The 24,519-nt window shown below is 44.5% G+C and overlaps 9 protein-coding genes across 9 annotated transcripts; 6 read left to right on the forward strand and 3 right to left on the reverse strand.

Annotated features, from left to right (window-relative positions):
• Positions 1-3,492: 3,492 nt before the first annotated feature.
• GGI43DRAFT_431349 (uncharacterized protein) lies at positions 3,493-4,643 on the reverse strand (the record flags this gene model as incomplete). Its single annotated transcript, XM_083209397.1, has 3 exons — positions 3,493-4,082; positions 4,140-4,350; positions 4,422-4,643. 3 exons carry the CDS (start codon positions 4,641-4,643, stop codon positions 3,493-3,495), a joined length of 1,023 nt encoding a protein of 340 aa, XP_083064455.1.
• A 1,239-nt stretch (positions 4,644-5,882) lies between these two features.
• GGI43DRAFT_397044 (peroxidase family protein) lies at positions 5,883-8,160 on the reverse strand. The gene is made up of 3 exons (XM_083205050.1): positions 7,394-8,160; positions 6,682-7,331; positions 5,883-6,628 (listed from the first exon to the last, which is right to left on the reverse strand). Exons 1-3 carry the CDS (start codon positions 7,524-7,526, stop codon positions 6,521-6,523), a joined length of 891 nt encoding a protein of 296 aa, XP_083064456.1. The 5' UTR covers positions 7,527-8,160; the 3' UTR covers positions 5,883-6,520.
• Positions 8,161-9,684: 1,524 nt separating this feature from the next.
• GGI43DRAFT_257842 (HET domain-containing protein) lies at positions 9,685-12,388 on the forward strand. The gene is made up of 3 exons (XM_083200937.1): positions 9,685-9,703; positions 9,762-9,878; positions 9,953-12,388. The coding sequence occupies exon 3, from the start codon at positions 10,038-10,040 to the stop codon at positions 12,195-12,197; it is 2,160 nt and encodes a 719-aa protein (XP_083064457.1). The 5' UTR covers positions 9,685-9,703; positions 9,762-9,878; positions 9,953-10,037; the 3' UTR covers positions 12,198-12,388.
• A 632-nt stretch (positions 12,389-13,020) lies between these two features.
• GGI43DRAFT_380802 (carbohydrate-binding module family 13 protein) lies at positions 13,021-13,497 on the forward strand (the record flags this gene model as incomplete). The annotated part of the gene is made up of 2 exons (XM_083203030.1): positions 13,021-13,219; positions 13,334-13,497. 2 exons carry the CDS (start codon positions 13,021-13,023, stop codon positions 13,495-13,497), a joined length of 363 nt encoding a protein of 120 aa, XP_083064458.1.
• Positions 13,498-14,929: 1,432 nt separating this feature from the next.
• On the forward strand, positions 14,930-15,914 carry GGI43DRAFT_397051 (carbohydrate-binding module family 13 protein). Its single transcript, XM_083205051.1, has 2 exons — positions 14,930-15,557; positions 15,634-15,914. Exon 1 carries the CDS (start codon positions 15,048-15,050, stop codon positions 15,522-15,524), a length of 477 nt encoding a protein of 158 aa, XP_083064459.1. The 5' UTR covers positions 14,930-15,047; the 3' UTR covers positions 15,525-15,557; positions 15,634-15,914.
• An 86-nt stretch (positions 15,915-16,000) lies between these two features.
• On the forward strand, positions 16,001-16,665 carry GGI43DRAFT_257897 (zinc-binding dehydrogenase domain-containing protein). Its single transcript, XM_083200938.1, has one exon. The coding sequence runs from the start codon at positions 16,168-16,170 to the stop codon at positions 16,606-16,608; it is 441 nt and encodes a 146-aa protein (XP_083064460.1). The 5' UTR covers positions 16,001-16,167; the 3' UTR covers positions 16,609-16,665.
• Positions 16,666-17,665: 1,000 nt separating this feature from the next.
• GGI43DRAFT_397056 (malate dehydrogenase MDH1) lies at positions 17,666-19,361 on the forward strand. The gene is made up of 3 exons (XM_083205052.1): positions 17,666-17,870; positions 17,980-18,097; positions 18,219-19,361. The coding sequence occupies exons 1-3, from the start codon at positions 17,820-17,822 to the stop codon at positions 19,055-19,057; spliced, it is 1,008 nt and encodes a 335-aa protein (XP_083064461.1). The 5' UTR covers positions 17,666-17,819; the 3' UTR covers positions 19,058-19,361.
• Positions 19,362-19,947: 586 nt separating this feature from the next.
• On the forward strand, positions 19,948-22,757 carry GGI43DRAFT_397058 (DUF3176 domain-containing protein). The gene is made up of 2 exons (XM_083205053.1): positions 19,948-21,218; positions 21,287-22,757. The coding sequence occupies exons 1-2, from the start codon at positions 20,698-20,700 to the stop codon at positions 22,671-22,673; spliced, it is 1,908 nt and encodes a 635-aa protein (XP_083064462.1). The 5' UTR covers positions 19,948-20,697; the 3' UTR covers positions 22,674-22,757.
• A 186-nt stretch (positions 22,758-22,943) lies between these two features.
• Positions 22,944-24,413, reverse strand: GGI43DRAFT_431350 (SDR family oxidoreductase; the record flags this gene model as incomplete). Its single annotated transcript, XM_083209398.1, has 5 exons — positions 24,056-24,413; positions 23,858-23,997; positions 23,624-23,800; positions 23,132-23,568; positions 22,944-23,079 (listed from the first exon to the last, which is right to left on the reverse strand). Exons 1-5 carry the CDS (start codon positions 24,339-24,341, stop codon positions 22,944-22,946), a joined length of 1,176 nt encoding a protein of 391 aa, XP_083064463.1. The 5' UTR covers positions 24,342-24,413.
• Positions 24,414-24,519: the final 106 nt, after the last annotated feature.

Raw genomic sequence — 24,519 nt, forward strand, 5'->3', positions numbered from 1 at the left:
TTAGTAGTTCGCCAAGCATTTTGACCATGGTGTCTTAATCCTCCCTACACGCCGCGAGGGTGTGTAGCGGGGTATCACCCTCCTCATTCTTTTGTAATGCCGCTTTTGTTGCAGATTTTTTATCATGTTCTATTAAAGTCTGCACCATTGGAAGGTCTCCACGGTACAAAGCGAGCTGTAGTGGTGAGAAGCCGCGAATGTTGAGCAATATTGTGTTGGCTCCCCTATCGAGTAAAGTTTGTACGATTTCGGTTTGCCCCATTCGAACAGCCATATGCAGTGGAGTATCATGCATCAATGACGCAACAGAATTAATCTCAGCCTTGAAGTCCAATAGTTTCCGAACAGTATTCCGTTTTCTGTTGAGAATAGCAAGATGCAATGCTGAGTATCCATCTCTGTCAGCGTCGTTCTGGTTGGCTCCCTTAACCAACAGCTGATGTAAAATATTTTCATTTCCCCTTTTGACAGCACCAAGCACTGGTGTGTATCCATCTCTCCGATCTGCATCGATTTTGGCGTCCATATCGAGTAGTCGCTCCGCAGCCTTCCAATCTGCCTCATAGATCGCAATCAGCAACGGTGTTTGTCCGTACTCATCAGTCGCATTAATATCCAGTGATTTTAGGTCAATGTCTGCTAAAAGATTGAGAATTTCTAATAGGCTGCCGAACTGCGCTGCTATATGCATCACTGTTACGCCATCTTGAGCTTTGGTATTGGCGTCGGCACCGGCTCGAAGCAATATCTTTGCGAGCTCAAGCCCATCTTGCCCACGACTTAATGCAACGTGTAGCGGCGTTCTTCCATATTTCGTCGTTGTTTTAACATTCGAACCATTAGCTATTAATAAATTTATGATTTCATTTATACCATCTTCTACAGCTAGGTAGAGTGGCGTACGACCTTTTGCATCCATAGCCTCCTTATAGGCGCCATGTTTTAAAAGCATCTTGAGAATTTGTTTTTGTTTTTGTTTTGCTGCCACGTAAAGCGGAGTTGAGCCATTTTTTTCAACTGTGTCAACTTTTGCGCCGGCTTGAATTAATATCTTCACGGTATCTATTAATTCGTTTTTCACTGCAAGGTGCAGAAGCGTGCGGAGTTCATTGTCGTCTGTATTTATTATTTTGGCGTGATCCTTAGTAATGTACCGGAGTAACTCTTCGTGTTCATATATTGTAGCAATGTGAAGAGGAGTCCAGCCAAATCGATCCTTCAAACTGATATCGTCTTTCATCAGGCGAACCATCTCGACGTTTCCTTTGACTGCAGCCCAGTGAATAGGATGTCTCTCATTGTGATCCACGTAACGTTCGTCAGGTTTTCGGTGTCTTAGACTAACCCTCATAATTAATTTTTGTAGTATTTCGATTTTCCCACTTTGAACAGCACAGTGCATTGGCGTAATTCCGTCGTTTCCAGCAATCGTAAGAGATGTGTGCTCGAGTAGCATATTTACTATTATCTCGTTACCGCATAGACATGCGTGGTGTAAAGGTGTCCATCCGATAAGATCTTGAACGTTAGAAGGGTTGCCGTCTGGTTTGCAATTGTCATCTCTGACTATACCGTGTAAAGGCAAATTGGCAGCATAGTGGAGCGGCGACCAGGCGAAGGCATCGCTCTTTTCAAATGCTTCCAAATTTTGAATATTCAATATTTGCTCCCTCTCGCTTGCTTTCATAACCTTGAAATGCTCACCAGCAATTCCAAAACTATCCGGAAAAGATGTTGTGCTGTTATAATTGGAGCCGAGCAGTGCGCTGAGAGAGAAGGTAAAGAATTTAGATTCGTCCAACAAGACGGTCAAAAGGGAATCTGAGCCTTGAATATAAAACCCGATGTACCATTTTAGTGTTTTTAATTGAGAAATAAATCCATTTTCAGCCCTTCTTTCAGATTGTTGAAGCTTTGCTTCATGGTGTAATCTATAAAGAAACCCGAGGCACATAGCTATAGCCAGCGGGGAAGAAGATTCCTTTTTGAAATCAAACTGCCGAGTTAAACTCAGAAGATAGAGACAGGTGTTTACCAGCTTCTCCCATTGTTGTGATTGTTCGTATTCATATGCTTCCGTAGTAACATCATCAATGATATTCTTGATGTTCGTCAGCTTGTATTCAAGGCTTAGGGGTATAATTAGATCAATGTAGATGTCCGATAGTGACCCAAATCCGATCTTCTCCAACCTTCTAATCAGTTCAGAGATAATGCCAGCCTTTAATTTCATCTGTTTCCATCTTCCAGTCATTGTGCTGGAAGATAATGGATGTTCGCTCCATGCGCTTGGAATATTAACCTCAGGCATCTTTGCAACTGCGCGCATGAATGAAAAAAACAAATCTCGAGAAAAGAGCCTTTCTTGATCATCTTGACATTCTAGAACAAGATATGCCATAATGGGGTCGCTTTGGGCTGAAACTTCGGTAGGTTTGCCCACGCTGTGTTCAGTTCCGAAGCCCACTACCGTGCAGCCAGATTCTATTTTAGCATCGTCTTCCTTCGTGTATATGCAAACATTAGGAATATTTTCACGCATCCACCACTTCAGGTCCCTATTCACACGCTCTTCAGATTCACTTGGTCCATAAACCCTTAAACTCCGTCGCCGACTTGTTTTAGAAAGCTTCGCTGGTGAGGTTGAGTATAGCCACAGAGAGAGAATTGCCTCAATACCCGCTTCGTCAACGCGCCATCTTTTATCCTCATCTTTGTAAAGAGTTATATAGATATTATCTTTGACAGACTCTGTGGAATCATTTGCTGTGTAAATCGCTGGAATGCTCCATTCATAGTTTGTTTTGGGCAGCTCACTGCTCAAAAAAGTGTTTGCAACTTCTTCTATTGCTCTTGACAAACAGGTAGCTTCGTCGAGAACAGAACTTTTCCACCCAGAAAGCTGTCCTAAATATTTTCGTGCCATCAGAATTTTATGAGGCTCTGAATCCTTGTGACGCTGGTCGCTGTCCTTATCGACTCCTTTCAAAGGAGGGTATATCTGCTCATCTCCGGTGCAGATTTCCCATGTAGAAGACCTTCTATCTTCTACATCATCATTTTCTCGCTTGTACCAAGGTGCCTTAGTAAAATTTCCGAAGCTCAGGACAAACCAATCAAGCTCAGATTTCGAGATCAAGGGCTTACGAGCAGGAGGTTTTCCCAGTCCGCGACGGACTATGACCCGTAGTATTGTTACCACTATTGTGATGCCAAGATGCACAATTGATGCTGTCCAGTTTAATCCCCTCATACCGATAAACTGTGAAATAAATCCAATGACAGAAATTAGAGCGCCGAGTGATGTAATAAATTTCAATGGCCAATATTGTATTGCCCAAAATGACATAGACACATCATCTAACTGTATATTGCTATTTTTCCCCATTATCGTGTTGAGAGAATTCTTCTGGATACCTTGTCGCCGAGACATGGTAATATATTCTCGTATGCTAGTTGGATATATCGCAAAAGGTTTGAACACTTGATCACTCACAGAGTGGTCTTTCTGTAGCCAGCAATAAATATTTGGTGGTTCTCAGCTTCATAATATGTTTCCTTAGTGCTTTTGCCAACGACCCAAGAGCATAAGAATAAGCCAAATACTAATAGGACAGTTCCTACCGCGGCACATGGAAAAGCGTATTTAACCACAGTTTTGCCATCTTTCAAGAATTGGGTTTGAATAGGTTCGTGATGGGTGATAACTCCAAAATATATTATAGCACCAAGCTGTAGAACTACGCCAAAAGCGGCGGCAAGGTATATTTCACTTCGACCGACTCTATCGTGACAGTTGAGAAGCAGGTTTGGTACGTTGTCGTTTGAGGTGTCCATGGCAATGACCAGTTCTAGTTCTTCCTTATTTTTTGAGTCTTCTGTTGAAGAGATGTTACTTGAAGCCGGCATTTTTGAGATTGAGGGTTTAGAATTCCCTGTGCTTGACTCAAGCTGGTTTTCTGGATCTGACTTGGTGCACTTTCTCTTGTGGGGTAAAAGCGGATAAATCGGTTTCAAATTATCTGAGGACAGTCGTATATTGTTTCTCAAACACTGCCAAGCATACGTTGGACCAGCTTTTTCTACGACGAATAGTCTTAGCAAACGATAATAATGTGAAAGCGATTAATAGCTCTTACCTTTCTTTTGAAGTAGTTCAGGTTTCTTTATAGCCTTTTTAGATATTTCAGTTTCCTGTTTGTCTAGCTCGTACTTCGTGATATCCTCAGTATTGTCTCCTTCTGCAGGCTTTCCGGCATTTATCTTGATATTATCACTCTTGTCTCCTTCTGCAGGCTTTTCGGCAACTATCTCGATATTCTGCAGTTCCTCACATCGAATGTTGAATTTCTTTGAAGCGTCATAACCTTTTGGGACTAAACAGATGAATTGGCGTATGTCGGCCGAACCGGACATCTTACCACACTATTGCCGTTCCAAAGTTCGCAGGTTTCTTCCGACGTGGAGGACATGACCTCAACCTCTGCCGCTGCAAGATTCTCTCTTGCTCGTCCGATAAATGATTTTAACCATGATGGGCCTGCTACTCTAATAGCGCTTACAACGGTGGTGATGGCTCCAATTGGAGCCACGGCCAACAGAATGCAGTCTGCTATACCCATAGCTTGGCTCATGAATTGCATGACTACTCGCTCACCAAAGAGTGCGAGGATACTAGAACAAATGATCTTAGCTTTAAAGTAGAAAGTATAAGAAATGTCAATGCTTCAAGGGGTTTTTACGGTCCAAGATCTGAGGCGAGATTATTTGCAAAATCATCCCCGCCATCGGCAGATGCACGGCTCGCCAGCCACAGCAACAATAAAACTGAAAGAAAATATCGATGCGACATTTGGAAATATTAAATCACTGCTGAATTATGAAACGTGATTTAACCAAAAAAAAAAAAAAAAAAAAAAAAAAAAAAAAGAACGGTGAGCTGGACAAGTGCTGGATGATGATGGCTGATAATGGCGCTGTCAAAGAGGAGGGCGGCCGAATAGTGTCGTGGTGCGTGAAAGGGAATAGCGATTATAGTTTACAAATTTTAATTAGATGCTGTTGGAAGATATATATATATTGGGTACTGATAAATACTTTCCTTCCTCGGTTATGCAAATTCAGCCGCACATTGCATCCCAGAGCCTGATTCTACGGCCCCAGTCAATCTGCCCTGCTTGCTCACCCCGCAGTAGCTTGCTGAGTTGGCGATACGTATTTCATCTATTAGCGGTCAAAAAGATAAAATATATCGGCTGAGTTCTTTAGCAAATAAATAGCTGCTTAAACGGAAAGCCAAAAGTCTCTGGATGATCAAATACAGATTAAAATGTGCTCTTGCACGGAGCACTAGCTTAGAACTTATCCATGCCATTCAGACTACGATCGCGGTCGGAAAGACCCGCATGGGACTAGTAGGGATCGATCTACTACTTTATCTCATTATGTAAAACTACACATAATACGGAGTAAAAAGGGGGCTGTTGTCTAGGCTGGCCCTCTCTTTATAAAACAACGAGATATTGACTAGCATTTCTATATCACATCGATCGTATATGATAGAGAAGCAACCTGGAACAGTCGGTTTCTTTATATATGAATTGTTAATTAATTGTATTTATGTTAAAGTGGCTTACGAGCTGACATCACCTAAAGATATTGATATTTCTCCCAGCATCTTTATCGTAGCCTGGTCCGTATACACCATAGCGTTTGGATTGCGCGTTCATCCTCGACCCCTGTACCGCATTTGAGCCTTGCGCAACGACGCATGACTTCGGTCATATTACCGGATGGAGAACATGCGAGTTCATGCTAGCTTCTGAGTCTACCCAAATCAATTGCAGTTACACACAATGCTTTCTCAGTCTCCCTCTGTGTTTTTTTTTTTTAATCTCTCTTTCAGCTTACATATTTCCAAACAAGGAGTAAGATGGCCTAGCATTGCTTAATACCTTGGATCAGGAGCCATTTACTACTATCAGCTACCAATTTAATTTCTACCTACCTGGAAGTGCTTTTCTGGCTCTGGCATTCGGTCGGGTCTCAATGCAGATAGCCCTAGCACTGAACTCACTGAAAACTAATTTCTACCAAGAAGAGTTTGTATCTGAGGAGGGGTAAATTCCTTGCATCGAACGTGGCGTCTCTTTTCCTCTCTGAAGCTATGCCTTTGTAGCCGGGGCTGTACCCGGATTCCCCGTGACTCTAACGTAGGTACTGATACATGTGGCAATACAAACATAATTTCAGATAGTTTTGATAGGCATTCTAGCGGCTCTCAGAGAAGAGAAAACACTATACAAGATATTGCAAACATTTAGCTACAGCCAGCTTCCCTCTCCTTGTCTCTCTCTCTGGGGCTTGATGGCAAAACGCTGTAGTAACATCCACCAACTACTGATTTCATTATCGTGTAGGTGATGTTTAAATATTTGAATAGACTCCAATTTCTAATAGCTGCGGCATCTATTGTTTTCTTTTCTTTTAGACATACTGTACGTAAATTTAGATCCTGTGCTCATAGAAGGTTCGAAAGATCAACGGATGGGAATCCTGCCAGACTGAGAACTGAAGTAATGTAGGTAAGATTATAATCCTTAATAGGAAATACCTCAGCTAACAGATCCTAAAAGCAAGTTAGTTACGTATTTATTTGAAAAGAATTCTTGTTAATCTCACCGCCGGAGTCTTTATCACAGTGTTGCCTAAGATCTGTATCAAGTGAGGCTGAGAAAGAAGAGACTCTACCCCAAGTGTAAGGATAATGGGAGAATTATTGATCAAAAGAGGAGTTGGAATGAAACCAAGATTCGTCGGCAGTCTTTCATGCTCAAACACGCTTCGCACCCAATCCAACGGTGGACTTCCCCCAAGGCCAGCAATTAGTAGTCCATTCTCCAAGGCGCCAAACGCAATAGAGCGAGCACCGCACTCTTGAGCAGGGTTATTAGCAATGTCAAATAAGTCTCTCGCTGTTCTGGCTGCCCCGATAGCTTGGGGGGTAATAATAGAATAATTTTTAAGAGCTTGAAGTGGAACAGACCAGATTGTCTCATTGAAGTCATTATTATCGCCGTCTCCAATATCTGGACGAGACAAACTGCAGTCATGATCGATGAAGCCGTGGTTGGACAGCTCATGTAAGTCAAATGAGGCAAGTGTGTATGATTTTAAGAGTTCTGCAACACCTGCGATAACAGCGAACTCTGGTGACAGACCCAAGCCTTCAAAGGTACCTCGAACAATGTCGATGGCTGTAATATTCTTGCCACTGTGCGGCAAGAAGCCATGGTTCGCGAGAGAGTTAAGACCCGGACAAGGACCACGGGCTGTTACTTAATTATTAGATCATAATAGGCGTTATCAAGTACATCTATCAACTCTTACTTACAGTCTTCTGGTCCGGGTGGCTGCCAGTCATCGAATCTGGGATCAAGCGGGTTGAAAATTGGTAGGGGAAGAATTTGGGCATATGCGATGCTGCCCAAAAAGAATATAAAGATCAAAATGGACGGCAGCTTCATCTCGAAACAAAACTTAGTAGGAACAAGTGACACGAGATATAATTTTTTTGCGTCTTTGTCCGAAGAAGTAGTACTAATGGGACGTTCAACTATTTCTAGTCAAATGGCTCATACCAAATTCATTGCATGGTACCTTCTATATAGGTGGAGCGAGGGGTTTAATAGAATATGCATTTTGGGTGGCCTATGGGAGCCTATGTAGGTGGTTAATCCTTGATTAATGACAACGAACATACAGTCGACCCTATCACAAGTTCGTACTCAACCTCCAAGTCGACTGTTAATATACTGCGAACTTCGTAAAAATGGCTTAACCAAGTCTGTATGACGTAGAAACTACGCTATAACGAAAACACATTGAGGTCTTGGCTCTGCATGAACATGAAGTCGGAAATATTTATCGGTTATTACTGCCGGTTGGCGGTTGTAAGGGTGGTAGATCTGAGCCAAAAAAGATGAAAATGCGACACCGACGAGAGAGGATCAGCATGATAAATGCTACGTAGTGGATGGCGATTCGTAACAAGCTCTGATATAATCCTATTATGGCCGTATGCAGAAGTACTCTCCCAATCCAGTACTTTGCAGACTTATCATGGGCCAATGATCTTATTTATGAATGATATTACTTGGGCGCTAATGCGTTAGAATGAATCTGATTCGATGACTCTGGTAGCTTTCACCACATCTATTGCTACAGTGCTGGGTAAATCAGGCTCCAGGCTATCATCAGGAGGATCAAATACAGGAGAGGGGTAATTGTGGTAGAACTAATTGCTTTCGCAAATTTATTTCAAATATTTAATCTAAACTATTAATTTCTGAATATAGGCGCTTCTGATAGGTTCTATCGTATAGATATATCCCCAGCACTGACTAGAAAAAGAGACTTTAGTACTATACAGTTTTCCCACAGACAAATTGATGCCCGATTTATTTCGCTTCCAGATGTTGTTTTTCTTTGTAAAATTGATTTGCTAGAGAATGCTTAACCTTTTCCTAAAATTTACTCTTAGTGTATATGCTCTATGAATAAGTATATAGTCTTATTTCAACAGTTTTGTTTTTCTGGCTGAACAGCTCGTTTAGCTTATCTTATAAATTGAGACAGGGAAATATCCTTTGCGCAGCCATACTCGGTTAGACGGTGTTTGTGGGTGATACAACTTCGCCAGAGCTAATTAATACAAGCCTCCATATGTAAAATTGAATGATTCTGTAAAGCATTCTGTAGTCTACGTAGGGGAATAGATCAATGGATAGAAAACTAGGTACCTCTCTAAGCGAGGAGCAGCTGCGTACATGTAGTTTCGGCTGTGACTGCATCAACCCCACCTGTTTTCATGATAGAAGGGACCAAAAAGACCTCTGTTTCAAGCTCTTGAATATCTGGAAATTATAAAATTAATCAATTTTCGCAAAAAAACTGGCTTTGGAGGCGTGCATCGTGAGTTCTGCTATCGCTCCAGACGGCTGTGCTCCGCAGTTCTACGGGCGCTAACGGGGAAGAAGCGGGCGATCCCGCTGGCAAGAGCGCCACATCCATAACCGGTGAAAGGTAGGCCTAATAGTGCATGTCTCGAATCTACGGCCGCGCCAAAAGTCTCTTGTGGCTCTGCATTCGCAACCGGCTTGGCTTGTTTGTAAACACGGCGAATAGAAGAGGTTCTATCACCTATACGATAACTATGCCTACTTGATTGCTCCGTAAAGAATACCAATTCCAGATACACTATAATCCTAAATCAAAAGGACAGAAAAGATACCCATATACCTTCTCCAAAAAAACCATGCAACAAGCAGTTTATCAAATGAAGCTTGGCCATTGAAACGATTGTTATGGAGTTTACTTAGAGTCAATGAGAATATGGATTCATCACTAAATAATTGATTCATCCATTTTGGAAGTTCTGAAAACTCCGACATCTGCTAGGAATCTTAGTAACATGAGGCTCTTTCTGACGATCAACTAAGCTCAATAACACAGATAGCGCATAATTCAGCCTCAGGAAACACAGCCCCTGTGAAAACGCCTACACATCCGCTACGCACTCAGCTACAGCAGATCAAATACAAGTAAACGCGCCAAAATCCTGCTTAGCGTGCTGTTTTGTTAGGTGCTCACTGGCTGCACGAGCTATCGAGTCCTCAGCCACATCTTACACCGTCTAAAATAGGTTGTTTGTGAATACTTGCGGAAGCAGTTTTAATGCGCAACCCCCTGATTATCTGTAGACGCGCTTAGAGAGCTAGACGAGCCAGCGATGGTATCCTAAATGGCGGCCTCGCCTACAAGAAGCTTAGGTAATTTAATACAATGCATAATACTGCGAAATCCATCAATATTGACATGTATGCTAATAATCCCTTCACCACTCTTACATGAATGGAACCAAGCGTCCTATTCTTATACTTCAACTTCAAAGCGTTATTTCCCCGCGAGATATACTGATTATAGTGGCACACGCTCTCTCTACCTTCCATTTATTTATAGCCGCCTAAACTTCTACAATGGTGCTTCAAACCCCTCGTCTCGGGTCATTCGACGAATGCCTCAACTGCGCAGCGTCCGACTTGTATGACATCTTCAGCTTTCATTCTTCCGAGCGCGTGCATGCGATAAAGTTCCGAGATGCTTTTGCCAACAAAGAAATCTGCGCGTTTTGTCGGTTACTCGCTCAGACGGCGCGCAAATTCACACCCCACCAAGTTGTCGATCATCGAGAGGGAGTGCCGGTTACCTTTACCTTCACTTTAGAGCATTTTCAGGACACTCCGGCAGAGTTGGGAAGCCGCTTTCTGCATGTTACCATACATCCACCTCCGTCGCCTCTGGATATAGATAAGAAGCTTTCATTCCGCCTCGTCCCACTATCAGAGTCGCTGCCGGAGTCATTATATCACCGTATTGACCAGGATAAGATTGACCTCGAAATCTGTCGCAAATGGGTCACCAAATGCGAGCGCGAGCATCCCAGCCAATGCGGCGCCTTCTCCAGCCCAACGAATTCTGAATCAGAATCATCATTTCGTCTCATTGATGTCGTCGATGAGTGTATTGTAGCACCGCCGCCCAGTGCTCAATATGTTGCTTTAAGCTATGTATGGGGTCGGACTCAGTATCTACAGTTGAATAGCCAAACTGAACCTATCTTATCAGAGAAAGGCAGCCTGTTCGCTCAAGAAACCCCCGTGGGCCAGACTATCGTAGATGCCATTACGGTAGTGAAGGCTCTGGGCGAAAGGTATCTGTGGGTAGATCAACTCTGCATTAACCAAGACGAATCCAATAAATACCTACATATCAAGTCGATGGACAGGATTTACGGGGCTGCCCTGCTTACTATTGTTGCAGCCGATGGTATTGATGCAAACGCCGGTCTTCCCGGTGTCCGACCTGGAACACGCACCCGAAATATCAATCAGCTACATGAAGAAATCTGGCCAGGCTTTTCTATTGCCACTGCCCTTGATCTTCCCTTGGATCCCTCTGGTTCAGTCTGGGGCTCTAGAGGATGGACTTTTCAGGAGCAGCTATTGTCTAGGCGTTTGCTTCTGTTCTACCAAGGCAGCGTTTTTTGGCAGTGTCGAAGTGCATGCTTCTGTGAGGATGCCCCAGCTTCGATTAAAGCCCAGGCCAAAGAAATACACTGGCTGGAACAGCTGTCGCCTCGTTGGGCACAAGAAGAGGCTCCGCGACAGCGTATTGAGAAGCAATGGGAGGATGGTGGAGAAGAGTATGAACCAGCGCCGTTGTGCCGCCCTGTCGTCTTTACCGAATACGCAAAAGCAGTAAAAGAGTATACTAAACGGCGTCTCACTTTTTCTGACGATATCATCAACGCATTTGAGGGAATTTCGAGCCAATTGAGCCACCACATGGGAAACAACTTCCTGGCTGCTCTTCCTGAAACTTATCTAGATATAGCATTGCTGTGGACCCCGTCTGTCTTGCAAACTCGTCGAGAAAGTGATCAGACAAGATTTCCTAGCTGGTCGTGGGCTGGCTGGGTTGGACAGGCAGAATATGACGCGCCTGGTCCAGAAGGGAAAGAATGGATAGAATTGACTACGAAGTGGTATGTCAAAGATGGACCGGCGGCACCTCGTCTAGCAAACGACGTCGGCATGGGCATTGATGAAGTACCTCTCGGCTGCAATCTCAGCATCAATGCGCTCTGCTGGGAGCCCATATTTGAGTCTATCGGAGGGCACTCTGGAAAACGACCTGAAGTGGAACTGCCCAACATGCAGGGCCTATACCTCCAATTCTGGACCAGTTGCTCGTTCTTCACCATAGTCCACAGAAAGTGGCGCGACCCAGATTCACTTCAGATAAATTCATCAAGGAGGAAACCGATCCATGCGCATATCCACTGTACGACAGGCAGCAGACGTCAACTCGCAGGATACCTAATCCTCAATGGCGAAGGGCCCGACGAAGTTATCGAAGGCAAGCATGAATTCATTGTTCTTTCTGGAGCCTTAGCAAAGGGGTTTAACTCCATTACTGGAAATGTCACCTATTCGGACAAGGCGGAGATGTACAATGTTATGCTAGTTGAATGGGATGACCAACACCAGGTTGCAAGTCGGTTAGGTACCGGTAGGATATTCAAGGAGGCATGGGACATGTCTCTACCTACCATCCGGCTTGTAACGCTCGGTTGACATTTTATTGGGGTTCCCTCATATACGACTATTTAAACCGTTTCCATTCCATCTCTTTTTTCCTGTTCGGGTATATACTTTTTTGAATATTTGATTCCAACAAGCCAGAGATCAAAACATGGCTTCGCAGAAGTAATTTTATGCATCTGTTATCAAAAACTTATTTTTCTGCCTTTCTCATATTTCATCACGTCAAGGACATGTTAGAAAATTATGTATGATGAATTAGCTTGAATTAAAACATTTACAATATACGCACAAAGAATATACATGGTATTTGACCATGTTACAACAAATAAAATCTTACCAAGTTAATTTTACAAATTGCATTTTGTATAATCAGCTTATCTTTAGTCTCGCATGACTACTTGAAAGTCTCAAATGAATAGTATTCGGGACACATCATGCGGCTCTTACTATTGCAATTTATTAGGACCCACGCATGTTTTGGCAAATGATATGAGAATAGACGACTTTATCAACTCCCTTGCGGCTAAACGTGGCTGGCAAAGTACAACCTCACTGGCTCACTTGGCGAAGAGGCGTTTGCCAAGAGAGGCAGTGATCAAGTTTTTTTGAGTTAGGAATGCCTGCCGCCTATTATATTCTCTGTCAGTGTGATGCACGGATCAGTCTCGTATAAGATGTGTGCTCAAACGCTGAGACAGTGATATAATGTGCACTGACCACATGTGTACTTACAACATTGAACTTATACCTACCTACCTTCAACTATAAAGACCCTCCGACAACTCTGTATTATTAGAATGTCTTCATCTTCAAACTGAACAGTATCAGACACAGCAATACAGAGAACAGAAAGATGGCGGCAATCAACACCACTTTGATCTATGTCTTGAAAAACAGTTTCACGGCTGCAGCCAAGATTCTTGCTCAGTCAGGATCTGATGGCTCTCTTTTCATGGTCAACGCAAACAACGTTTTGTGTGAGAGCCTCTGGTTCCTCATTCCTGCACCTGCCGCTCACCCTCAGCATTACCGTCTTCACACTGTTTCCAACGGTGTGCAGAAATCCCTTGATGTTAACAATATTAATGGAGTCCAAAGTTTCGGACTTCACATGACTTGGACGGGAGACTACTCGGGCTAATACTGGGTATTTAACAACTCACCAGCAGGACCGCAGTATCCGTACCGGCTAAGCAACAACTTCACGGGGCCAGACAAGTATTTGGATGTTGATCCAAAAACCTTTGAGGCTGATCTATCCACTGGTCTTCACACCGGGCAATACTGGTCATTGATCCCTACGGATACTGTTGTGGTGAATACATCTTAATGGCTGTTATATAGCCATAATAAAGCTTCTTTGGTACGCTATTGGCATTCTTTTTCCACTACCTACATACTAATATCTTACTAGTGAGAAGCTGCGATAGTCAAATAGCATCGTGGCGGTTACGGTCTTAAGCAAAGCTGATTCGACTTCTTTGCAGTCCAATTTAAGTGGTGATGGCTAATGGCAAGAGACTGTTGCAACGGATGTGAGAAGTGAGCTTGAGATTCGAATAGTATCTCGTAGTTAAGAGAATGAAGCTGATAGTGAAAGTTATTCTATTTACGTAGCTAAATTTCATTATTTAACAATTACTACTTATATAGTTTTTTTATTTTATGCATTTATTATTATCTACCGTTAAATCCATCATAATAGGCCAGCAAGGTGCAATTCATAGGTTGGGATTGGCCAATCGTGCATGAACCCTTGAAGCAGAGCAGTCGGATTGCAAAGGTTCATATCTTGCTGGATACATGTATTGCGTTTCTTAGTAGTGAAGTGAATCAAGAGACTATAGCGTGAATAAAGCGAGATGGCGCCTCGAGTTAAAGTATCCTTCACCAATAGCTTTTAACATACAGGACCACAAAGCCACCTTCTATTAGCAAACTAGATCCTAAATGAATTTGATTTATAAGAATTTTACAAATTATATTATTTGAATAGACATATCACTTCAGTGTAGGCATAAATTGCGTAATATATACCGAGCTTCATGGCATAATGGGCTGCTATATAGGATTGTTCAACCCACCCCTCCCCCCTCTCAAAATATCTATTTCTCCAGGTACCTAGTAATAATTATACCAATCTAAAGCCAAAAAAAAAAAAAAAAAAAAAAAAAAAATGAACCACAGAAAGTAATTTTATATGCCTCCTTTGAAACAACCTTTCTATCCATCCTCTGCTTTATCGCGCCTAGAGCATATCACGAATATCATGTGTGATGAAATAGCTCGAATCAAACATGCACAAATATTATACGCCACGATTAACCATATCAAAATTCTTCCTGACTAAAATGGCTTTACGCATTACGCATTACGGTTTGTGTAAGGTCAGTGCATGCAATATTACCAGCAACAGTAATAATGCTTCAGCGCTTATAACCCGATGTTACGGTAGAGACTGTTCCAGACTGTTCTTGGCGCTGCAGAGAGCAATACATTAGGCGGTAAATTTTTCTAGCTCAGAGTGCATAGCCTCCCTTTGCAGACGCCTCTTCGTCAAATGAGCCAGTGAGGTTGTAAGTCTGTGCCAGATGATAGCTGCAAGGGGTCAATAAAGTCGCAATTCCTCGTATTACATTGCACAACATGCAGTAGTCTCGAGAAACCATAATACTAGTACGGAGTAATAGTCGCATAATATGCAGCATGCGCTGTTCATCTGACAGTTTGAAGTAGTCATACGGGCTGAATGTAAGCCGGTTGCAAGATAGCTGCTTGCTTTCAACTATAAAATTCATCCCACCACCCTGTACTGTGACAACATTTTCATTTTTGTTTTCATATCAATCTGACTTATACAAAATTATAAACAACTATAAGATGTCGACATTCAACACCAGCATGATCTATGTCCTGAAAAATGGCTATACGCTCGCATCTAAGATTCTTGCTCAAACAGGGTCTGATGGCTCCCTCTCCATGGTTAACGCAAATAATGTTACGTCCGACAGCCTCTGGTTCCTCACTCCTACAAATACTGCTCAACGCTACCGTCTTCACACTATTACCAACGGTGTGCAACGGTCTCTTGATGTCATTAATAATAATGGAGTGGACAGCACCGGGCTCCACTTAACTGAAACAGGAAATTATTTGGGCCAATATTGGCAGTTTAGCCGCTCGCCATTATCACAACATCCGGAGTATGAGTACCGGCTGACCAACAGCTTCACGGGACCAAATAAGTTCTTGGACGTTTATTTCGACACAACTGAGGCTTTTCTTTCTGATGGTCTTCACACCGGTCAATACTGGCAGCTGATTCCTGCCAATACTGTTATAGTGAGAACATCTTAATGGCTGTTGTACAGCTATAATAAAGCTTCTTTGGTACGCTATTAGCATTCTTCTTTCACTAATATTGGAAACTCTTACATTTACCACCCACATACTAATATTTTACTAGTGAGAAGCTACGACAGTTAACGGCATCATGGCGGCTACGCCATTAAGCAAAGTTAATTCGATTTCTTTGCAGCCCAATTTAAGTGGTGATAGCTGGAAACTACGATGCTAGTGACAAAAGAGCTGTTGCAACGGCCCTATTTGTCAATGTGAGGACGAAGCTTGAGATTCCAATAGCATCTTGTAGTTAGGAGAATGAAGTCGATAGTGAAAGAATGAAATGCATAAGTTATTCTACTTACATTGCTTAATTCCATATCGAAATAAATTTTGTCTGACTAAGATACCTTTGCGCGTTATAATTTGTGTAACACCAGCGCTCCAATATTACTAGTAATATTACTACTATCTCAGTGCTCAAAATACGTTGTTATTTAATCTTAGACTTAGGATGACCGATGCTGCGTCTGTGCCTCTTTCCGCTCTCACTGGATGGCAGGGCTTATTTGACCACGCGAAGATCAAGGCGGGACAGACCTTGTTGGTCACCGGGGTGGCTGGTCCAACTGCGATCTGGGCCGTTCAGATTGGCTAGATGGTCGGCGCTCGAGTTATCGGAACGGCATCATCTGAAGAAAGCTTTGAGCTTCTCAGGTCGTTTGGGGTCGACCAGATTATAGACTACAAAAAGGACAAGCCGGACGAGGTTTTGGAAAATGTCGACATTGTCTTTGACTCCGTAGGCGGTGAAACGGCGAAGCAAGCTTTAAATGTTCTCAAGAAAGATGGCTTGTTAATCAGCATCAAAGATAGGGAATTCTTTGGCTATGATGAGGGGCCTGAGCAAAAGATGATCTTTTTCTTTGTCGATATGGATGCGGAGCAGTTGACGAAGATTAGGAATCTAATCGACGAAGGCAAGCTGAGACCGGTTGTGGATTCCGTTTATGACTTCGAGGACGTAAGGGAGGCCTTCAAGGCAGGTGAGACTGGCCACGCTCATGGAAAGATTGTGCTTAGGGGGCCCAAGGCATGAAGATTTCCAGTGCTGAGAACTTAGGAAACTGTCGTCAGCGATAGAGTACAGTGCGGCCAGTTGTCACTAGAATTACATATAGATTCTTGTAGATAGAGCTTTAATATAGAACCGTGTTTTAGTTGCTTATTAATGCTGTTACTGAGACTAATAAAGCTTGGCCACGATTGTTGTGAGACATGATTCCGCATCGACATGTCAATTTTTCTACTCAAAGCCATTTCCCCGCAATCTTCTTGATCTTGGACTCTTCTCAGTAATTCTTTGCTCTCCTGGGTTCACAGGCGCTAAGTTGTTACACAAAGAATCCAACCACAACGTAAGAACGTGGTGCATGTATCCAGTGTGAAGCTACATGTATTGAAGAAGTCCTGCCACAAAAGACTAGCTTGCAAAGAACTGCCAATTTATGTGAGAATTTAAAGATGCGAGAGGAGACAAAGACGTTTATTTACTTGGGGATACCCCCAACTTGGAGAAAGAAGCATGATTACACTTTGAATCCACCATGTCCTAATAAGGTGCATGGCGCCGGGCCGTTCTTTAACTCATAAGCTTCATCACCAAGTTGCAAAGTCTGTTTTTCCACTAATACCTGTGCACAAAACCACATGTTGGCCTAGCTTTGAGTTAAAGCAGACTTCTCTGTTGCTAATTTGATGGCCTTAATAATAAATCATACCCATAGATGTATCGTTGATAAATTACTTGTTATGATTTATAATGGTACATGTAACAACACATAACATAAAAACACCAATTGGTACACAGCTGACGCCGGCTTCCGACAGTCAGCAACAACTGCCCTCGAATAGACAAACAGACCGGCCGAGCGGGTGAAAGGTCCACCAGCAATCGCCCATCTTCGTCTCACTACAAGGGCCGTTGACGCGACTGAGCAATAAAAAGCCACCGACTGCCATTTTCTCCCTCCGGCCGGTCCGCTACTGATGTACCTGTGCCTGTCCGAGAGCCGCATTGGGCGTCTGGGTTGCACCAGAGCCAGGCCTAAGGCGCAACCTTGGACGGATCCAGAAGTTTAGCCGGGAAATCCCGGATTTCAGCCACCGTTATGCCATTGCTAGTTTTGCGCTTCTATTTAATCGCATTGGGCCCAGCAACTATAAAAGAAACCACCTCGCCATCTTCAGCGTATTGCACCACCTCCGCCAATCTTGGACCAATTTCCTCGAACCTCTCTCTAGACAAAAATGTTGGGCGCCACAATCCAGCGCAGAGCTTTCTCTGCCTCTGCCCGCAACGTATGAGCTGCTCCCGTCCCCTCCCCCACCTTGTCTTGCTTGGCCTCAGCTCCAAAACTCTGAATGCCCGACTGCGTGTGCTGACCAGCTGCTTCCTGTGCCATTGTAGCTGTCCAAGGTTGCTGTCCTCGGTGCTGCCGGTGGCATTGGCCAGCCTCTCTCTCTCCTCCTCAAGCTCAACACCCGCGTCACCGAGCTTGCTCTGTACGATATCCGCGGCGCCCCCGGTAAGTCCACACCCATTGCATGGCCCTCGTGCGCCAATTTTATATAAACCTCGCAAATTTTGTCTCACAAGGCCTTGCTGCTGCTACTACTGTCCATTGCTAACGAGATTCCCGTTTCTAGGTGTCGGTGCCGACATCTCCCACGTCAACACCAAGTCCGTTGTCAAGGGCTATGATCCCACCCCCAGCGGCCTCGCCGCCGCCCTCAAGGGCTCCGACATCGTCCTGATCCCCGCCGGTGTCCCCCGAAAGCCCGGCATGACCCGTGACGATCTCTTCAACACCAACGCCTCCATCGTCCGCGACCTCGCCAAGGCCGTTGCCGAGTCTGCCCCCGAGGCCAAGCTCCTCATCATCTCCAACCCCGTCAACTCCACCGTCCCCATCTGCGCCGAGGTTTTCAAGGCCCGTGGTGTCTACAACCCCAAGAAGCTGTTCGGTGTCACCACCCTGGACGTCGTCCGTGCCAGCCGCTTCGTCTCCGAGATCAAGAACACTGACCCCAAGGACGAGAACATCACCGTCATTGGTGGCCACTCCGGTGTCACCATCGTTCCTCTGTTCTCCCAGAGCAACCACCCCGACCTCTCCTCCAACGCCGAGCTCGTCAAGCGTGTCCAGTTTGGTGGTGACGAGGTTGTCAAGGCCAAGGACGGTGCCGGTTCCGCCACCCTCTCCATGGCTTTCGCCGGTGCCCGCATGGCCGATGCTCTCCTCCGCGCTGCTGACGGCGAGAAGGGCGTCATTGAGCCCACCTTTGTCGACTCTCCTCTGTACAAGGACCAGGGCATTGACTTCTTCAGCACCAACGTTGAGCTCGGCCCCAACGGTGTTGAGAAGATCCACCCCATTGGCAAGCTCGATGCCAACGAGGAGAAGCTCGTCGAGGCCTGCCTGGGCGACCTCAAGAAGAACATTGCCAAGGGTGTTGCTTTCGCCCAGGAGAACCCCGGCAACTAAGCTGCCACAATAATGTTTTTCAAGCACACACTTTAGCGTTTTTAACGAAATAAACGTTGGAGGGAGAGGAGGACCACGGGACTGGACTGGCTCGCTGCTACAGGTGGCTTGGTTGGGCTGGGCTTTGTGAGGATGGTAAACGGAAAACACGGGGAGGTTTGGATGAAGAAAAAAGAAGACATTTTTAGCTTTTATTGAGCTCCCTTTTCCCGCTGTTCTGCAGCTGCCATAGACTTCAATCGGGTCTCTGTATCATTAGCAAACAAAAATAAAGAAACAAATACATAATCACAGAAACTCTTAATTTCCCGAGCCCTTCTTTCTCTCCAACGTAAGGATAAACCAGCTAACCTACCTTTTTCATTCTGTAATTAGCATTTTGCAATAAGCATTCCGCAATTAGCAATCTATAATTATTAGAGATCTATAGGGACTGTCATTTGTGCGCCCGTGTCGATATCAATGCAGCCCATGACGCTAGAAATGTTGACTAATTGTTGGGAACTGGATAGCGTATGCTAAATTGCCGAGGAATAATTAAAGAGGGGCGGACATATTCAATGGGTGGTAGAAACTCAAAGACATGAGACACATATTGCTACAAGGCATATTATGTAAAAGCTAAGCAAAGTCAAAGCATATGTGATGTATCAAATAAGAATGCAAATAATTATAATTTTATAGCTTATTTATAGTTTTCTTATGAGACGCTAGGATAGCAAGTGCTCTTCCTCTCCCCATGAGTACATGTAAGCATGGCATGACTAGCAAAATTAAAGCCAGCCGCGAAGAATAAACGCCGTCGAGATTAGCGCCAGCCAAGAACTCGATCGAGACGAGATCCAAGATGTCGCTTAAATAAACCAGGGCCGATGTCTTGGATCTTTAGTTGTTGATTTCATCATCTACATTTCAACATATGAGATTTACATTTTGTGGCGACAGCCGCGCTGAAATTTGCGCTTATTGTCACGAGTTTAAGATCATTTGTTATATGGCTTCACATGCTTGGTCGGGATCGCCCTTCGCTCTTCGCCTTTCGCGAGCGGAGATACACGTATCAAGCGTCTGGCATGCTCCGTCAAGTACCAAATTTAAACGATAAAAGGACAGTAATAGTAAAGCTGATTGAAAGATAAACAATGATCTTCCCTCAATACCCCGCTACTAAGCAATGTTCGTATGTAGGAGCAATAAGTCCGAACAGCCCGTACTATCACACGGGATGCCAGCGCCAAATATATTAAATCAGGAGGCTGCGTCGTCCCAATAGGCTAGCCAGTGCATCCTCACGCGGCTGGGCTATTCAATTTGCCACTTTTGAACTCGCGAAACCTGCAGCGTCGCCGGAATGCAGGTTCTCTCAGCGCGAAGGATCAGAGCTAGGTTCCTTTGGCCATTAGTTTGTTATTTGTTCCTATTCCCTATCCAGCATCCAATCGACATCCCGCGGATGTGACCTATAACATGGAATTCGACACTAATAAATGCCTTGAAACGCTTCTTTTTATTCCGTTCGCGTCTATCTTCTCTTCCAATTCATATTGCGTGCAATACATTTGCTCAATGATTCAGTAAAACAGTCTGTGCGAGAGAGAAGCTGCAACAAGGATTGCATCGTTGTATATAACGAAGCAAATATGGAGACAAATCATGAGCTGCACGACTTGGAAGCTCCACCTCCTCCCGAGCAACACCTTGAACGTCTTCTCGGAGACCGCGAATCAGACGAGGAGCCCCCTCTTAATCCCGACCACAGCTCTACCTCGGAATTAGCACCACAACCACCAGAAAAAACTCCAACAGCGCGAGTGGCACCACGCAAGCGTCTGCGCTCAAAAGTGCATTCAATAGCCTGGAAAGTGGAATTTCTCGCCTGGATTGCCAGTGCTTGCTGCTTTATTGCTCTTATTATTACTCTAAAGGTCTTTGATGGCCATCCCTTGCCGCAGCTAAAGTTCGGTATTAGTCCTGGCGCCATCATTCAACTTATATCGGCAATCGGCGAGTTTTTCTTGGAAATATCTTTTGGCTCCGGCTTGGGTCAGCTGAAATGGCTAAATGCGCTGCAAAAGACACCGTTGGCCGACTTTCACACGATAGATGAAGCCAGCAGAGGGGCCTGGGGAAGTGTAGTGCTCATTGCAAAACGCAGAGGAGGGTAAGCAGTAACATGTGCATAAATCCTCTTGATTATAGCCATTTCTTACTTTTATCTTCCCTTTACAGCTTGCTAGCTTCTTTGGGTGCCTTTATCGTCATAGTTGCCCTGGGCATCGGCACGTTCGTACAACAGGCCCTAGATTATGATACCATCTACCCAGTCTCCGGAAGTGCACTGATGCCCATTGCGCGGTATATGAATGGTGTCGGTTCGGCGCTTATTAAAGACGAAGGCACCATAGAGGGTGTCGATTCTGTACTCACTTTAGCTCCCTACCTAGCTTTTTATAGCCCTACCGGTACTAATTTCACTGCAACGGCACAATGCAGCACTGGCAATTGTACATGGAGCTCCTACCAGACGTTGGGGTTTTGTAACACATGCAAGAACATAACGTCAATGCTGAAAAGGAGCAAGGTCCACATCATTCCCCATAATCTCAAGGATGAAGCTTACGACACAAATGTATATACTTTACCAAACGGTTTTGGGCTGACAGGTATTCAGCCGGAGGCTATGAACAACCAAGTCGACTTTTCCATTTCGAATGGCATACTCAACGTATCCACAATCAACGCTATCGAGGAATCGGACTCTGGATGGGACTCTATCGCATTTCCGAAGAATGGATCTATACTATTGGATATCTTCGCTGTTGCGCCCGCCCCTGGGACGATACCTGAACAGCCAGATCAGACCAAGTACTCGTCCGACGAGATGGTAGGACCAGGATATGCGCCCCCAGTGGCCTATGAGTGCATCTTGCAATTCTGTGTCCGCAATATGAATGCAACTTTTATCAACAGCACACTCCATGAGACTGTCGTTTCAACCTGGACGAATGAAACTCAGGGCTTAATTCCTGACAATGGGCATTATGTCCTTCGTCCTCCTGATTCGTCTGACGAATTTCGAGTAATGGGTGCCGCGAAAGATGCGACCGTTACCTGGCTCAACTCTCTACTTGTCGGAAGCGCGTCCTCGGGCATGGTTGACTCGCTCGGTTCTAGCTCTTCTTCTGATCTGATGCGAATGATACGAACAGCCATGAATAGCTCAGAAACGGGATTTCAGGATTTGATGGACAACCTGGCCAACAGTATGTCTCTCAGTCTGCGGAGTGCGGCGTATCAACCAGCACCTGTGCATGGGGATGGCTTTTCTCCAATCAGTCACGCTGTAGTGACGTGGGAATGGCTTATTTTACCTGCATTCGAATTGATAGCGACACTGGTGTTCTTGGTGCTGGTTACGCTGAGAACGAGAAAAGCAGGTCTAACACCGTGGACGAATAACATATTAGCAGTCTTTTATCACGGGTTTGACCAACGGCTTAGTATGTCTGGTGCTGATGATAGTGAGAGTGCTTTAGAAGAGGAATCTAAGGGGTTACTCGTGCAGTTTCAACCTAGGGAGGAGGGTGGAAGGGTAGCTATTGTGAATGGACACTAGTTAGACTATTATATCCGGTTGGGAGTAGCAAAGTTCTTTTAATTGCTCCCCTTGTTATATCAGCATATCAATTATAAACAGCGCGATTTCATATCTCCATCGAAGTGTTGAAAATTTGTGAACTTTTAAACTTGTTAACCCATTAACTTTACACCAGATGTTGGATATAAACCCAACTCTCTAGTAGTACAGAATTACTAGCCAATTCTATTAAATTATCTATATAATTTGGACTCCTGTTTTCCGAGAAATCCTGCCTGGCCATTTAAATTATGGGAGGATCTTCCACGCTCTCATTTGATCGAAAACATCATGGTAGCTCTTGATATGATCAGGCTTTTCGGTGAAGCCGATTTTCCTCGCCTCGGTGAGGTCGAAATTGCGATCTCTTTCTGAGTAAAAGCCACTAAATCTCTGTCAGATATATAAACCCAAACGGCTGTTTAACAAGTACTCACATCACGGTGGTCATGAAATCCCAAACCGTATTTTCAAGCACCTTCGGCTTCAAGCCTTTCTCCTTTTCCCAAGTATCCCATTTCTCTTTCTGTGATTCGACCCATTGCTGACCGCTCAACTCTCCCTTTGCCGCGGGTCCCACTCCCTTTAGCCCAAAATAAGCGGCGATTCTAGGCCATGTGTCCTGCCAAGTTGTCCCCGCGTCTACATCTGCAATGTTGAACGCTTTTCCTGCGGTTTTTTCTGGGTGCAGGGAGACGTAGATGTGAAATTGCGCAAGCTGGGTGGAAGAGATGTCAGTGTGGAGGTGAGTCCACGCCTTTTCGGTTCCTGGGAATGGGGCTTCGATAGAAGGTGAAAGAGACTTCCATAGGGAGAGATAAAGGCCCAAGGGCTGCGCTAGGTTCATCGAGTTATGGTTTGGAACAAAACCAATCTATGTGTGCGTATTAGTCTGAGAAAATGTGCATGAAGATGAAAAGGGACCGCACGATTGCATCTGGACGAATATCCGCAAATGTCCAGTTTTTGCCTTCGGAGAGCTTGAGCAACGCGTCGATTTGGGGATAGTAGAAAATGTGGTCTCCATGAGGAGATGCAACTCTCGGTGCACTCTCTTTGAGAGGAAGTTCCCTTTTCACTTCATCTCCAAATTCGAGCCCGTACCACTAACACAATCTTAGCTCTAGAGCAAGTAATAAGCAGTAATTGGTATAGCCACGTACCTTTCCACCAGTTGGGAATGTCCAGAACTGCAGCTTCGGGCAGACATTTTCAACAGCAGTCACTGAGTTGACTATGAAATCCAAATTCTCTTTTTTGCGTTTCTCAGAGTCCTCTACTCCCCATCCGCGGTGTACATATGCTTGTGATCCGGCTTTTTAGCTGGCGCCAAAAGTATTATCTAGGATAAGTAGACTTACACGCAAAATAAACGTGAGTGATTTCTCCAATATTCTCGATTTTACTCAAATATTCAGTAATGTTTTGAGCATCCTTTGACAGATCAAGGCCGGAATACAGTTGTAATCGCGAATCTTGAGGGAATGCTGAGTCTTCCACGCTCAATGGCCGGTTTGTGAGGCCCACTACCCTCTTGAATGTAGTAGGCGTCGGATATGACAAAGCTGCGTTAGTTATGGCCCATCCCGTAACACCAGATGCTCCAAAGACTAGAGCCTGAAGCTCATCGGTCTTTGCTGTTGCCATAGTAAGTGTGTACTTATGCGAGAGTTTAGAGTGAATCTTGGACTAATGCGTAGCGAGAAAACTCCAATGAGCGGCTTAAATCACGGACGTAATGCGAGATTTGGTCGACTGCATGGCGGCACCTTATATATACTGGCTATTCCGCAAAGTGGCCTTCTTTAAGGAGCAGGGGGGATCA

Source organism: Trichoderma evansii (genome assembly GCF_050947405.1).
Source record: "Trichoderma evansii strain SZMC 28006 chromosome Unknown GGI43scaffold_3, whole genome shotgun sequence".
Taxonomy (NCBI): domain Eukaryota; kingdom Fungi; phylum Ascomycota; class Sordariomycetes; order Hypocreales; family Hypocreaceae; genus Trichoderma; species Trichoderma evansii.

Coding starts and splice junctions, on each gene's coding strand:
- GGI43DRAFT_397044 (XM_083205050.1), bottom strand. CDS start 7,526: ATGAAGCTGCCGTCCATTTTGATCTTTATATTCTTTTTGGGCAGCATC. Junction 7,332..7,393: donor GCCACCCGGACCAGAAGACT/GTAAGTAAGAGT, acceptor ATTAAGTAACAG/CCCGTGGTCCTTGTCCGGGT. Junction 6,629..6,681: donor CTGTGATAAAGACTCCGGCG/GTGAGATTAACA, acceptor ACTTGCTTTTAG/GATCTGTTAGCTGAGGTATT.
- GGI43DRAFT_257842 (XM_083200937.1), top strand. CDS start 10,038: ATGGTGCTTCAAACCCCTCGTCTCGGGTCATTCGACGAATGCCTCAAC.
- GGI43DRAFT_397051 (XM_083205051.1), top strand. CDS start 15,048: ATGTCGACATTCAACACCAGCATGATCTATGTCCTGAAAAATGGCTAT.
- GGI43DRAFT_257897 (XM_083200938.1), top strand. CDS start 16,168: ATGGTCGGCGCTCGAGTTATCGGAACGGCATCATCTGAAGAAAGCTTT.
- GGI43DRAFT_397056 (XM_083205052.1), top strand. CDS start 17,820: ATGTTGGGCGCCACAATCCAGCGCAGAGCTTTCTCTGCCTCTGCCCGC. Junction 17,871..17,979: donor TCTCTGCCTCTGCCCGCAAC/GTATGAGCTGCT, acceptor GTGCCATTGTAG/CTGTCCAAGGTTGCTGTCCT. Junction 18,098..18,218: donor CGATATCCGCGGCGCCCCCG/GTAAGTCCACAC, acceptor TCCCGTTTCTAG/GTGTCGGTGCCGACATCTCC.
- GGI43DRAFT_397058 (XM_083205053.1), top strand. CDS start 20,698: ATGGAGACAAATCATGAGCTGCACGACTTGGAAGCTCCACCTCCTCCC. Junction 21,219..21,286: donor ATTGCAAAACGCAGAGGAGG/GTAAGCAGTAAC, acceptor TTCCCTTTACAG/CTTGCTAGCTTCTTTGGGTG.